Source organism: Bicyclus anynana, chromosome 21 (genome assembly GCF_947172395.1).
Source record: "Bicyclus anynana chromosome 21, ilBicAnyn1.1, whole genome shotgun sequence".
Taxonomy (NCBI): domain Eukaryota; kingdom Metazoa; phylum Arthropoda; class Insecta; order Lepidoptera; family Nymphalidae; genus Bicyclus; species Bicyclus anynana.
The window spans coordinates 2,634,820-2,649,330 of record NC_069103.1 but is presented as its reverse complement, the minus strand read 5'-3'; the positions used below and the strand labels follow the sequence as shown (position 1 = coordinate 2,649,330).

The 14,511-nt window shown below is 37.8% G+C and overlaps 1 protein-coding gene across 1 annotated transcript in view; it reads left to right on the top strand.

The window, feature by feature from the left end:
- The window catches only part of LOC112046945 (hemicentin-2-like), a 202,424-nt gene that overhangs the window by 132,115 nt on the left and 55,798 nt on the right, over positions 1–14,511 (top strand). The window contains exons 4-5 of the mRNA XM_052888103.1: positions 6,703–6,835; positions 12,085–12,293. Of these exons, the coding sequence (XP_052744063.1) occupies positions 6,703–6,835; positions 12,085–12,293 (342 nt within the window). The remainder of the gene's footprint in view (positions 1–6,702; positions 6,836–12,084; positions 12,294–14,511) is intronic.

The following is a 14,511-nucleotide window of genomic DNA, read 5'->3' as shown; positions in this document are numbered from 1 at the left end:
ATTTTTGGACGGCAGGTTTCATCCTCAGCCCTTAGTTATAATCTAGACCCTCAATTGTACAAGAATAAAACGTATTTAAGGAATATCATGAGAAATCGTGTCTCCAATGACCAGTGACCAATATTCCCATTCCCCTCCAACTAGTCGGGGAAGACTGTATTAGGAGTGGGTACGACAATAGACCAACGGGGCGGGGATCGAATCACCACCCCTCGGTGATGAATCTGACCGCTCTTACCGTTAAACTGTTGCTCTATTGCTCTATTGCTATAATCCAATCTCCAGACTAAAATACTCCGGTTTCGGGGTGAAACGTACGTAGAAAGTATTTTGTCGGACCTGGGTGACGTTGTCGCGTGGGTTCGTCGGCTTTTCGCGGATTATAGCAAAATAAATAAATTATTATATAAACTAACTTATGGTAGGAGCATGGGTCAAGAGACTTAAAACCCTCCTAAAATGCGGTACGAGTATGTCTTATTATGGCAGGTTTTTTTCCATAAAATATTAAATTTAAAATCGCATTCGTATTCGCTTCAGAGAAATCATTATTTATTAAAATACTTTTACATCTGTTGCGTTTTGACATCCACTCCTGGACTTAAGCCTCTTGCATGGACTTCCAAATACAACGATCTCGAGCTGCCAGCATCCAGCATGATGTCTTCGGTCCACCTAGTGGGGGGTCGACTTCTTCTTCTTAAGGTGCCTCTCCGACTAGCGAAGGTTGGCAGTCAGATTCTTGAACTCGTCTCTATCCTTCGCGAGGCGAAATAATTGTGCGGCGCTCGCGATCCCGGTCCACTCTCTGATGTTTCTCAGCCAAGACTTCTGCGACCAACGGCTCTTCTACCAGCAACCTTTCCCATCAAGATGAGCTGTAGAAGCTCCTATCTCTCGTGTCGTAGTACGTGCCCTAGATACGCGACTTTTCTCGTCTTGACGGTCTGCAAAAGTTCACGCTTCTGATTGACGCGTCGCAGAACTTCGGCATTCGTCACTTTGTGAGTCCAACTGATAGCCAGCATGCGTCTAAAAGCCCACATTTCGAACGCTTCTATACGTTTCCTGATGTCCTCTTTTACTGTCCAGGCTTCACATCCGTATAGAAGTATGGGCCAGATGTAACAACGCAGGAGTCGAATGCGCAGAGGAATCTTAAGACTGCGATTGCAGAGAACTTTTCTCATTTTGTTAAAAGTACTTCGTGCTATTTCAATGCGAGTCTTAACTTCCTGATCGCTACTCCAGGTTTCATTAAGCCACGTACCCAAATATTTGTATTTGCGCACTCTCTCCACTTTTTGGCCGGCTACGTCGATTTCAGGGTTATCAATATTTCTTTTTGATATAACCATGAATTTTGTCTTTGAGATGTTCATCCTAAGACCAGCTTGCTCACTGTAATCATTTACACTGGTTACAAGTTTTTGAAGTTCTTCCAGAGATGAGGCAATAAGAACTGTATCGTCAGCGTATCTAATATTGTTAATGTTTCTGCCATTAATTTTTACTCCACAGTCCAGATTTTCAACTGCTTCTGCTATGGTTGACTCGGAGTATAAATTAAATAGCGTAGGTGACAAAATACAGCCCTGGCGAACTCCCCTTTTAATTTCAACATAGCCTGTTTCTTCATTATCGACTCGAACCGTAGCTTGTTGATTCCAGTAAAGATTCCGGATTATACGGATGTCCTTGTCATCTAAGCCGACATTATGTAATATAGCAATAAGGCGGTCATGCAATACTCGATCAAAGGCTTTTTCGTAATCGATGAAACAAAGAAAAACGTCTTGCTGCATGTCTCTGCATTTTTGCACCAGAACCTGTACTGCAAAAAGAGCCTCCCTTGTACCCACTCCCGCTCTGAAACCAAACTGACTGTCTGCAAGTTGTTCATCACATTTGGATCTAATCCGTTCGTGTATGATGTTTAAAAATACCTTTAGAACTTGACTCATAAGACTGATTGTTCTAAATTCATTGCACTTTCTCGCATTGGCTTTCTTAGGGAGTGTAATGAAAGGGGTGTAATGAAAGGGGGTCGACTAACACTGCGCTTTTCGGTGCGGGGTCGCCTTTCCGACACTTTGGGAATGACGACGCTGCAACGACATTTAGAATATAGTTCCATTTAAATTGATTTCTTTGTACGAATCAATAAATTGAAATAATTAAGTAAAGGTAGTGAAAAATTAGCGGGCCGGGTAAATATTTTCTACACAGCTATTACATTAAGTTGGGAGGCAAACATAGTAGCGGGCGTACTGACAAATTGACCGGCCCTGAAATTTCCTTCAACACGCGAACGGTGGGTCTTTTTGGAAATGTTTTATGTTATTTTTTTGTATTAGTTGTGTGCCTCGGTGGTCCAGTAGTCAGTGTTTGAGTCCTGAGTTTGAGTCCTAAGCCGTACAAAGAAAATATATTAAATTAGCTGACGCCACGAGGTTTCACCCGCGTAGGAATACGGGGGTAAAACATAGCCTATAACCTTCCTCGATAAATGGGCTATCTAACACTGAAAAAAATTTTAAATCAGACCAAACAAACAAACTCTTCAGCTTTATAATATTCTTTCCTTTCTTCTTCTTTTCTTTTTTTTTATTAGTATAGATTCTCAGTAAACTTCTCAGTCCATGCAAATAGGTGTGTTGCACCCTCGTGTCTTGGAGAGCACATTAATCCATCGGTTCCAGTTTTAATCAGTAACATCAATAAACCCTGGCTGAGCTTGCTGTGGGTTCTTCTCTTATCTTTGTCAGTAAGTGATTCTTCTGCAGATCTCTTCATTTCTGATTCGATCACGCAGATATACTCCTAACATAGCTCGTTCCATCGTCCGTGGGGCGTAAACAATTTTTTTTTTTTTTTTCAAACTCGTGTTACTATAGCGCGAATACCAATACATATGATAACTCATTAGACACACTCTGCCGTCTGAATTCCTGGATTATACCCTGGTTTAACACAGACTACTCGGTTTCCATGGGATTTTTGAACAAAAACAATTTAAAAACACGCGGACAAAGTCACGGGTGTCTATTATAGATAGATTTTGAGGGTAGGTACATAGAAAACCTTCATGAAATTATATTTATATCAAATATTCATGAACGTATTTGACACGTAGACACAAAGGATTTGATTAAAAGCTTAGTTTTGTTTGTGTGAAATTCAAAACAAAATTGTTAACTTTGAAGTTACGAAATGAAAGCCAAAGCCTATTAGAATTAAATAAACAACGATCAAATGCGATTTTGTGTTCCAAAAACAATTCTGTTGAACGTTATTTTTATTTTTTTAATGTAAAGGCATAAAACCTATTTACTTACTAACCGTGATAACCCAGTGGAAACGACCCCTACCTCCGATTCCGGAGGGTGTGGTTTCGAATTCGGTCCGGGGCATGCTACTCCAACTTTTCAGTTGTGTGTACCTATTTTAAGAAATTAAATTATGTGTCTCAAACGGTGAAGGAAAGACATCGTGAGGAAACCTGCATACCAGAGACTTTTCTTAGTTCTAGAGACTCGAGCTCAGCAGTGAGCCGAATATGGGTTAATAATGATGATGATGATGACTAATATTATAAAAGCAACATAAAATGTAAGTGTTTATGTTTGTTACCCCTTCACGCTTAAATTCATAAACCGATTGGCTGTAATTTGGAAAAGAGATAGCTTTTACATTGTTTATATGTACTAGCTGATCCCCCCGGTTTTACCCGGGTATCTCCCGTTCCCGTAAGAAAATTGCGATAAAATATAGTATATGACACTCATAAAAAACATTTCTATTGGTAAAAGAATTTGTAAAATCGATTCAGTAGATCTGGATATTACCCTCTATACCTTATACATAAGTACTTCGAGTTTTTTTTTACTAAATAGTAAATTCATTTTTATTAAATTTGGCTATCCTGACTCAAACGTACATTTTTCATTCAATCTCATTTTATTTTCAAGCTATTATATGCAATAACAATGTAAAAAAAATACTTTTACAACATTTTGTCCAATAGTACAATATTTGTTCGGAGGGGCAATTTTATTTAAACCGTAAATAATCGTGACCCTAATAATGTAGCGGAGTGCGATTAGGTTTTGAACACGGGTTAAGTCACAAATGAAACCGCGCGTGTTATTCGTTTTATGTTATGTTATTCGATGTTATTGTATAACGGTATTTCACTGTTTTGTTGTCTTGCTTAGTAATAGTTTTTGGTATCCGAACCATAAAAAACGGAAAACTTTTATCTGTCTGTCTGACTCAGTGGCGTAGCGTGCCTTGAAGGGCCCTGTATCAATATTAGTTGGGGGCCCAATAGATGAGCGGCAAACTAAGTATTTCACCACAAAGTAAAAAAAAATAAAAATGAAATATTGTAGATTATATTTTACAAATTTATTCTTTCACACTTAAGGGGCCCCTATAGTTCGGGGACCCCGTATCATTGATAAGGCTGTAAGGCTGTAGCTACGCCCCTGGTTTGACTGTCTGTTAGTACGTCTATCAAGACCTTTTATCTCAGTACTTAAACATAGGAGTATAGTGGTAACGAGTTGAAATTAAAACAACACTTAACTCAACTGTAAAGTTTCTTTAAGCTACGAAAACATAAAATTCCTAAGATAAGTCCTTAGCTAATTTATCTAGGCAAAGAACAAAGGCTGGTAGGAGGCTTCGACTGTGGCTAGTTACCACCCTACCTACAAAGACGTACCGCCAAACAATTTAGCGTTCTGGTTCGATGTCGTGTAGAAACCGAAAGGAGTGTGGATTTCATCCTAGTCTTAACAAGTTAGCCCGCTTCCATCTTAGATTGCATCATCACCATCAGGTGAGATTGTAGTCAAGGGCTAATTTATATTGAATAAAAAAAAATATTTATCAGCTTTATTATAGATTATACTACTTTGTTCTTCTAAGGATAACTTAAGGAACATATGAAGTTGTAGATTCAATATCGGGTCCTACTATAAAAATATTATTGTTTATTGACAAAAGTATTAGTCATATCAATTAAAATTACCAATTTCAAATTATATAAGAAAAAAGAAAAATTATGCAAGCAAGAAACAGAATCAGAATAGCATGTTAAAGTCGAAATTCACGCAAATATATTTCATATTCCTTTATTTGCCTTTTTACCTAATTGTGCTAACAAAAGCCACCAGAGGGGCACCTTAAAAGAATCTTGCTTTAAATTCTTCCAGCAAGACACTAATAAATTATGTATGGAGAACAGGGCCGTATTCAACCATAAGAAAGCCCCATGGGCACACTAATGGAAAAAAAACACTACGTTTCTTATTAATAATTTAATTCTCCATGTTTAACTCCATAGTTAGTTTTTTAAGAAATTAAATATCACGTGTCTATGTCATTCTGAGGGGAGACTCGGGCTCAACAGTGAGCCGAATATGAGTTGATAATGATGATTGATGTTAAGATCAGAAAGTACTAATTTTATTTGTTTTTGGTATAAGAATTACTTAAATAAATTGTTAATTTGATTATGATTTAAATTAAATAAAAAAATATAATTATCTGTCTATGAATATAAAACAAATAATAGCTCTGTAAAAAGACTCAAACTAAGTCCAGTGTGTGAGCTACGGAGTTGAATATGGCAAATATTTTTTTCTTTAAATATTATAATGGGCCCTTGTGTTGCAATGGGCACTGGGCACATGACCCGTGTGCCCCGAACGACGACACTGATGGAGAGCAAACAGACGAGTCCAATTAACTAAGCCGGTATAAATGTCGGCAGTAAAACCGGGGAAATTCGCCCTTGGAACTTAATTTCCTCATTTTTTCATAGCGTTCAAACTTAAGGAAATTAAATGTGAGTTAGGTATCTTTGGACGTCCTTTTATTGCGTGAATGTTTTTCTTTTTTACCCAAGTTCATAGAAAAGAAGTGCATGAAAAAAAAATTGGAGTCATTCTTATTTCTGCTGGCCACTTTAGAGAGTTTTTAAAGTGCATTTTGTGGGACATGATCTAAGATGAAACATTCCCTTTTTATTCTTATATTTACTTTCCATTTAACGTCGAGTAGACTATTTGCCTGGTCCGTCAACTTTTATGAAAGAAAAAATCCCTTTAGCCAGTCAAAGAAGTGCTGTTCCCAAAAAATAACAAAGAACTGTACTACTAAAAATAAATATAATCATCATCATTATCAACCCATATTCGGCTCACCGCTGAGCTCGCGTCTCCTCTCAGAATGAGAGGGATTAAGTTAATAGTCCACCACATTGGTTCAATGCGGGTTGGCATAAATTAATATTATGTATATATTTTATTCTATACTTTTATACATCATCATTATCAACCCATAATCGGCTCAATGGTAAACACGAGTCTCCTCTCAGAATGGGAGGAGTTAGGCTTATAGTCAACCACGCTGGTGCAATGCGGATTGGCAGACTTCACACACGCAGAAAATTAAGAAAATTATCTGGTATGCAGGTTTCCTCACGATGTTTTCCTTCACCGTTTGAGACATGTGATATTTAATTTCTTAAAGTGCACACAACTGAATAGTTGGAGGTGCATTCCCCGGACCAAATTTGAACCCACACCCTCCAGAATCGGAGGCAAAGGTTATATCCACTGGGCTATCACGGCTCGTAAAATAATATTACCACCAAATATAACTTTTATAAATGTATCTTTATCTTTACAGTGTCGACAGTGGAAGTGGACGCGGTATTGGGCCGGACGGCGTCGCTGCCGTGTGACGTCACGCCGGACACTAACGAGGACCGCGTATACATGGTGCTCTGGTTTAGGAAGAGCGGCGGAAAACCTATATACAGGTGATTCTCTTTTAGTTGGACATACGTTACAATGATATTCTTTTTTAGTTAGTGTCTCTCTTTTGTACTCCTAACCATACTTTTAAAACAGCATAGAGGGTAATACCTACCTATTACTAATGTTAATTTACTCAAAACAAAATAACTATAAATAGTTAAAAAAAAATAAAAAACACGCTTTTAGCACGCACTAAAAATTACAAATATTAAATTTAAGTCACGTGACTATATTTTTCGTATTCCTGACAGCAAACCATTTCATTTGATATCCATATCATCACATCAGAACTCAGAGCGTGTGCAAAATTTCATCCTAATCGAAGACCGGGATGTGGGTCAAATTAAGATTCCAAGATTTTTTTACATACATAGTTACTAACTTGGGGAGTTAGTAACACAAAACTTCATTTAAATTTGTGGCTAATTTTTTTTATTTTTAAGGTTTTATTTTTCTGTTTTTAGTGTGTACCAGAATCACTTCTGCTAAAAAGCCTTACAAAGAGTATTATGGAGTCTGTCATCCTTCCAGCTTGATTTGAAAAAAAAATACTTTGTAACGTGTTTTTGTGCGGTACAGATTTTTGTGAAAATTCCATGGAACTAAATAAACAGTAAACATTTTCAAACAAAAATTAATTCAAAATTAGTTGGTAAGTTATGAGCAACGCGTCGATTTTAGAACCTCCTTTATTGACGTTGGTTGGAAACAAAAAATTAAGAATGTTTTGAAGTTATTATTATAGAGATCAATATTGACAACCCTAATGGTAGTAAGCGATTTCAGGCTCTAACAAAAGATACAATTTTTTTCACAACAAAGGTCTAATGGAAGTAGGGAGTGCTCTTGAGAAGTAATTTGATGTTTACAAGTGAATGGCGCTGCCCTCAGTTTAAGGACAATACAGAGTTCCGAAGGAAATCAAGTGTGATAGTCGTTCTTAACTTAACGATAGTCTTTCGTTCGTCCGTTCGTTTGAATTAACTGTCGGTGCAAAGTGAGGCATTATTGATTCTTAGTGAAGAATTAACTTTAGATAATATCCTAAGCAAATGAAGCTTATTATAAAACTTATTATTAGGAGATCCGCATAGTCAACGACATAGCTCAACGAGCTGCTGAAGTGGCAATGGGCGGGGCACATAGTTCGAAGAGCCGATGGACGCTGGGGTCCCAAAGTGCTGGAATGGTGACTAGTAAGCGCAGTGTTGGTCGACCCCCCACCAGGTGGGCTGACGACATCAAGCGAGTCGCAGGGATTCGCTGGATGCAGGTGGCTCAGTATCGTGATGTTTGGAAGTCCTTACAAAAGGCCTATGTCCTGCGGTGGACATCCATCGGCTGATATGATGATGATGATGATGATGATGATAAAACTTTGCGAACTAAACAACTATGTGAAACTAGCAAACGCCCGCGACTTCGACCGCATGGAATTTAGTTTTTCACAAATCCCTCGAGGATTTTTCCGGAGTAAAAAGTGGCCTATGTGTTAATCCAGGCAATAATATATTTCAATACCAAATTTCAGCTAATTCGGTTCAATAGTCGAGGCGTGAAAGAGTAACAAACATTCATATCATCAAAATCATCAGTTTTCGCAAATCTCGGGAAACCATGCCCGTCCCGACTAGCCAGACCTGGATCATCAGCCGGGGATCGTAGCTAGGACCTCCGTCTTGTAAATCCATCGAGAACCACTGCGCCACGGAGGCCGTCATACGAATAAATAAACTGACGAATACTGGACTATTATAAACCACAGAGCATAACTGTGCCAGAAATTATGAAAAAACTTTAATTGAGTTTATATCGTTTACCTTTACATCAAATTAGGTAATTAATTTTAACAGCAACCCTTTCACAAAGGTGCGATTATCATGCTAGTTGAACAAGAAAAAAAAGCTTCCGGTCATTATTCTTTACTCCCCGCGTAACGAGAATTGAAACCGTAGCACCTGTTTGCCGGGGGAGCGGTTATTTAGTATCAAAGCGACAATAATGGCGAATGTTTCCCGGTGATAATGCCTCCATAAAAAGCCTACTTAAATTGTTAAATCACTGCCAACAGCAGGGGTGTACAATCAAATCATCTCGCAAGCTTCTTGGCTTGTAAGGCTTGAATCACATGTATCATTTCGAATTTAGATGAGTTTATTCTAAACTAGCGGACGCCCGCGACTTCGTCCGCGTGGAATTCATTTTTCACAAATCCCTGTGGAACCATGTAAAGTAGCCTATGTGCTAATCCAGGCTATAATATATCGCAATACCACAGCTAATTCAGTTCAGTAGTCGAGGCGTGAAAGAGTAACAAACATACATATCATCAAAATCATCAGTTTTCGCAAATCTCGGGAAACCATGAATTTTTTCGGGATAAAAAGTGCCTATGTGTTAATCCAGAGTAAAATCTATTTTCATTCAAAATTTGAGCCAAATCGCTTCTGTAGTAGCGACGCTAAAGAGTAACAAACATCCATACAAACTTTCGCGTTTATAATATTAGTAGTATAGTAGTATGCTAAGTTTTAAGTTTGAAAAGTTAGTTTTATCAGTTTCTACGAGTACCTAGTTACTTTCCACTACTTAGGAAGACAGGATTATGCTAAGCAGGTATGAAATTCAAGTTAAAAAATCATACATTATACATAATAAATAAATAATAATAAATAAAAAATAAAAATAAAAAGCCTTTATTTTAGTATCGTTTTACAATTTTAACTTACAATCTAACATTAATTAAAAAGAGATAATTACACTAGATACAAGTCGCCTCTACGGCGTAGGCCGTTAGCGTTGCGTTGAGACATGTAATTGTAGCCTACACGACAAAGATTTTAGCCAAATCAATTCTTTAAAGGCTTTCGTTTCGCGGTGTAGAACCGTATTACGAATGCCCGGTTGCCCACTCTGATCAGTTGATGGGCCCCTGATCCATTCGCGTGGAAGCCGGAGGTTTACCCAAACAAAAAGCTTACCCTCTGTAAGTACATCAAACTTGTACCTCTTCCAAGTCGCTACAATCTTAGACTACATCATCACTTAACATCAGGTGAGATAGCAGTCAAAAGCTATATTGTCATTGAATAAAAAAAGAATTTAAAATATAAAATAAAATTTCTCATACAAAGATGGCGAATCGGCATTGATAAATGTGATACAGGCCTAAATTTGAAAGGAGCTCGGAAAATTGGGAAAACGTAGTCCCTGTCCGGAAATTGAAAAACTTCACCGGGCGCCTCTTGTATTTTATTCTAGAATTTGACAACGACTTGGTTCGGAAAATGAATTTACGCGCGGACCATGTGGCAATTTACGCACTTTTATCAAAAAATACTTCGCCAGTTTATTCCCCATTGTTGTCTTTAAATTTGTTCTATGGACATTTTCATTATCGAATTGGGAAATTTTATCGGTACTTTTTTTGATAGAATTTTTGTTGTGTTTGCTATCGCTGACTATATTGTAATTATAAATACAAGTTTTTATAGCTTTGTAGTGTTATGCGATAACTACTAAACATATTATAAAATAATAATAATAGAAAAAAATTGCTATTAAATTGAAAATTTCTGAAAAAAAATACTCATTTTTAGCATAATTCGTTGCATAACAATTAGTTGTGCGTCTAGTTATTAAGCTCTCTCGGAACGTCCTCAAAATGAACAATATTTTAAAGCTAGTAGGCTAATCTAATCTAATTAAATTATTAGGTTTTCAATCAAAATACTTTAATTGTTTGTCAAGCTCACGCTTCTTCAAGTATAGTAGTTAGTCGCCAATTGCGATTGCAATTTTGGACCGTAGTGGCTTTAGAAAGGCAGGTTCAAAAATTCCAGCAGTCTAATTCACTAACTATGACGTATGTTCATCATCATCAACCTATATTCAGCTCACTGCTGAGCTCGAGTCTCCTCTCAGTATAGGAGGGGTTAGGCTCCACCACGCTGGGCCCAATGCGGATTGGCAGACTTCACACACGCAGAGAATTAAGAAAATTCTCTGGTATGCAGGTTTCCTCACGATGTTTTTCCTTCACCGTTTGAGACACGTGATCTTTAATTTCTTAAAATGCACATAACTGAAAAGTTGGAGGTGCATGCCCTGGACCGGATTCGAACCCACACCCTCCGGAATTGGAGGCAGAGGTCATATCCACTGGGCTATCACGGCTCTGAGTTCCGGTTCAAAGAGTCCAGCAGGCTAATTCGCTAACTATGACGTATATTAGTTGACATAATAAACAAAATTGAGATTCTATGTAACAAATGTCATTCGGTGCCCACTGACAATCCTTCGCGAATATCAATACAGTAGGTAGATGATATTTCTCCGTTTATTTGATGTTTATTATAATAAGTTGTTAAGATCCAATTAGTGAATAGGCCAGGTGATTTGACAAACTTTTAGCCCTCATACTGTCATATATATCACTTATATATATCATATATATGGCCATCATATATATCACAGAGGTATATTTATAAATAAAAGACTCTTAGTTCAAAACATCGAGCGAAGCAAGCGGTTAACTAAAAGGAACATGTGACGGAAAGTTCCCGAAAAAAATACCCATTTAAATTGTGGTGAGCCTTGCTAATGAACTCGCTTGAACCGTCTTAAGTGCGTTTCGTTGTTAAGAGAATTTTCTGAGCGCTAATTGGATCCTCTGTACTCGGCTTCCGCTTATCCGTTTAGTGCGACGCGAACGGTTCATTAGGTGTGTGCTAACAAGTTTTAGTTTGGTGTTTGATGGCGAAAATCTATATATCGACGAATTTTGATGTCTTCGAAATCGGGCCTATTTACCTGATTAGGTGTTATTCGTAGTACCTCATCATCATCATCAAATCAGACGATATGATGATGATGATGAGGTCCCCGCGCCCGCGACTTCATCCGCGTGAAATTCAAGTTTTTCACAAATCCCACGGGAGTCATGGATTTTTCAGGGTTGAAAAGTAGCCTATGTATTAATCCAAAATGACGTTTATTTCCATCCCAAATTTCAGCTAAATAGCCTCAGTAGCCGCAGCGTAAAGGGGGAACAAACATACACACACACACACACAAATTTTCGCAATTAGTGTGATTTATTATTATCACTCTAAGCCTGTAAACGTTTTGTCTAAGTTACATATTCCAACTCCTATGAGGGAAGTCTGGACGTGTAGTGGACCATTAAAATAGGTTGATAATATTGATTAAAAACGCATAGTTTTATAACAAAAATCTATCGTTGTTACAGTTTCGACGTCCGGGGAAGATCGTTCAACAAAGCGTTACAATGGTCAGACCCGGGCGCGTTTGGTCCGCGCGCGTACTTCGCGACGGTGGCCCGTCCCGCCTCGCTCACCCTCAGCTCGGTGCAGCTGGACGACGAGGGCACGTACCGATGCCGTGTCGACTTCAAGAACTCCCCCACGAGGAACTTCCAGATTCGACTCATTGTTATAGGTAGGTTTTTGATATACAGGGTGATAATTTTTGTAGTGCACAAACTTCATTTGGTGCTTCTGTATCGTTAATAGAATATATTTTACTGCTTTAAAGTTTGTACTATTTATTAGATTTTTTTTTAATTGGTCTGAAAGATGATATAAAATATGGCAGTTTCTGAACATATCTGGACATCGGTGGCTGCACAAAATGGCATTAAAATGGTCAAAACTATATACGTTCGATCTCTGTGCGTTTTTCGCGACGGTGGCCCGTCCCGCCTCGCTCACCCTCAGCTCGGTGCAGCTGGACGACGAGGGCAGGTACCGATGCCGTGTCGAGTTCTTGAAAACTTCAACTTCAAGAACACGAGGAACTTCTAGATTTGACTCATATATCATTCATAGGTAGGCTTTTGTCGGCAAACAGGGTGATAAATTTTGTAGTGCGCAAATTTATTTTGGTGATTCTGTATGGTAATATAATGCATTTTCAGTTTGTATTTTTTGTAGATTTTTATTTTTCTTAAGAACTGCTCTGAAAGATGATATAAAATGTGGCAGTTTCTGAACAAATATTCATATTACCGCTCTACGATCGGTCGCTATTTGATGGTCCGTTCGCGCTGACTCTATATTTAACAAGACGTTAGAATGGTCAGACAAACATTACTCAACATCGTTGTACCAAAGAAACCAGATGCTATAGAATATTTTTTAAACCCCCTGTTTATCAATCTATGTTCATACCTTATGTAAGTAAGAGCAACTGCAGTTTAGGACATGGTTACTTTTTAAAAGTTTCAAAAGTCCAAACCCTGAATCGTCCAAATAAAAGACTTTTTTTTCAACATAATATAAGAAATAAAGTCCTTAATCGTTACATACTTACCAGTGGTATTCATAAACGTTGTAGGGGCGCCCCAGGGTAACAAATAGGGGCTAAAGTCGACACTCAGCGGCTGAATGAACCCCTGGGGATGCTCCTACAACGTCTACGTCAACGTCAATTATTTACACACAACCATACACTTTACAAATAGTTATACATAACGAGACTTTATGTTACTAATTGAGTTGTAATCTTCATGACCAAACATCTCGGTGCACATCAAAGGACATGCATTCTAGACGACAGAGCAAACGAGGGGCTTAGCAAACGCAGAGGCAACTGCGTCGAGATTTTCACACAAATTACCCTATTCAAAGCGACAGACAGGCAAAGGAGTCTAGTGATGTAAATTTCTTTTACTCAGAACCAAGCGGTTTAGTGTAGGAAAGTAAGCAGCGTAAGGGGAAAATAGCACTAGCGACTTTTTGTCTCATCTAAACCAATATTACTATGAGGAAAGATTCGAATTTTGTATGTAACAAATTAACTCAAAACTATAAGACCGATTTTAAAAACTATTTCATCAATAGACAGCTAAATCATCAATATAGGCTATATATAGTAATATAGGCTATATTTTAATATAGGCTACACAGAAATGGGAACTACGCGAGTAAAACCTCGAGATAGTGCTAGTAATTGATAAATAGCAAAATGTTGTGTTTACTATAAAAAAAAAATATATTTAAGTGTCTGTTTGGAATTTTCAATTTATTTATCTACACTAAATGCAAACGAAGATACTCGTAATAGTGCTAACACATTTAAGAATTCAATAGTGTTAGGTTATAAAAGTATAACGTTTTCCAATCTATTGTCTCGTTTATCATTTTTATTCTACAAATACTATGATTATTATTTACTTTAAAGTACTAATGTATATATAGTCTTTAGTTTAGACACGAACAAGTCGTTAGTGTGGTTTAAGGTTAAGTCCACATATATGCCGCACCATTGAAATCCATTAGACAACTCGTGCCAAGGGGCAATTTGCTTGGAATCTTTTGTTGGCGAAGGTTTCGCGAGCAACTCTGCAATGATGTGTTCGCGCCATTATAAATTAAATTACTTACCTAAAGGTGTGTCTACATTGCATTAAAATATTATTTTGTTCCAGATGTTGTTCCCTAAGATGATCTTGCTTAATCGTCAAGACAATGATTCTCAAGTTTCTAGAGCATCATTGTCATGACCATGTCAGGGCTCACCAAATAACGGACCGCGGTCCTCATCTTGACCGCCGACCGTGTACGGACCGAAAAAATATAGGTATCTCCCGCAGTATAAATTTCGATCTCGACTTAATATCAATACCGTGCACCAATTTCACTCCCTACTTCAGACA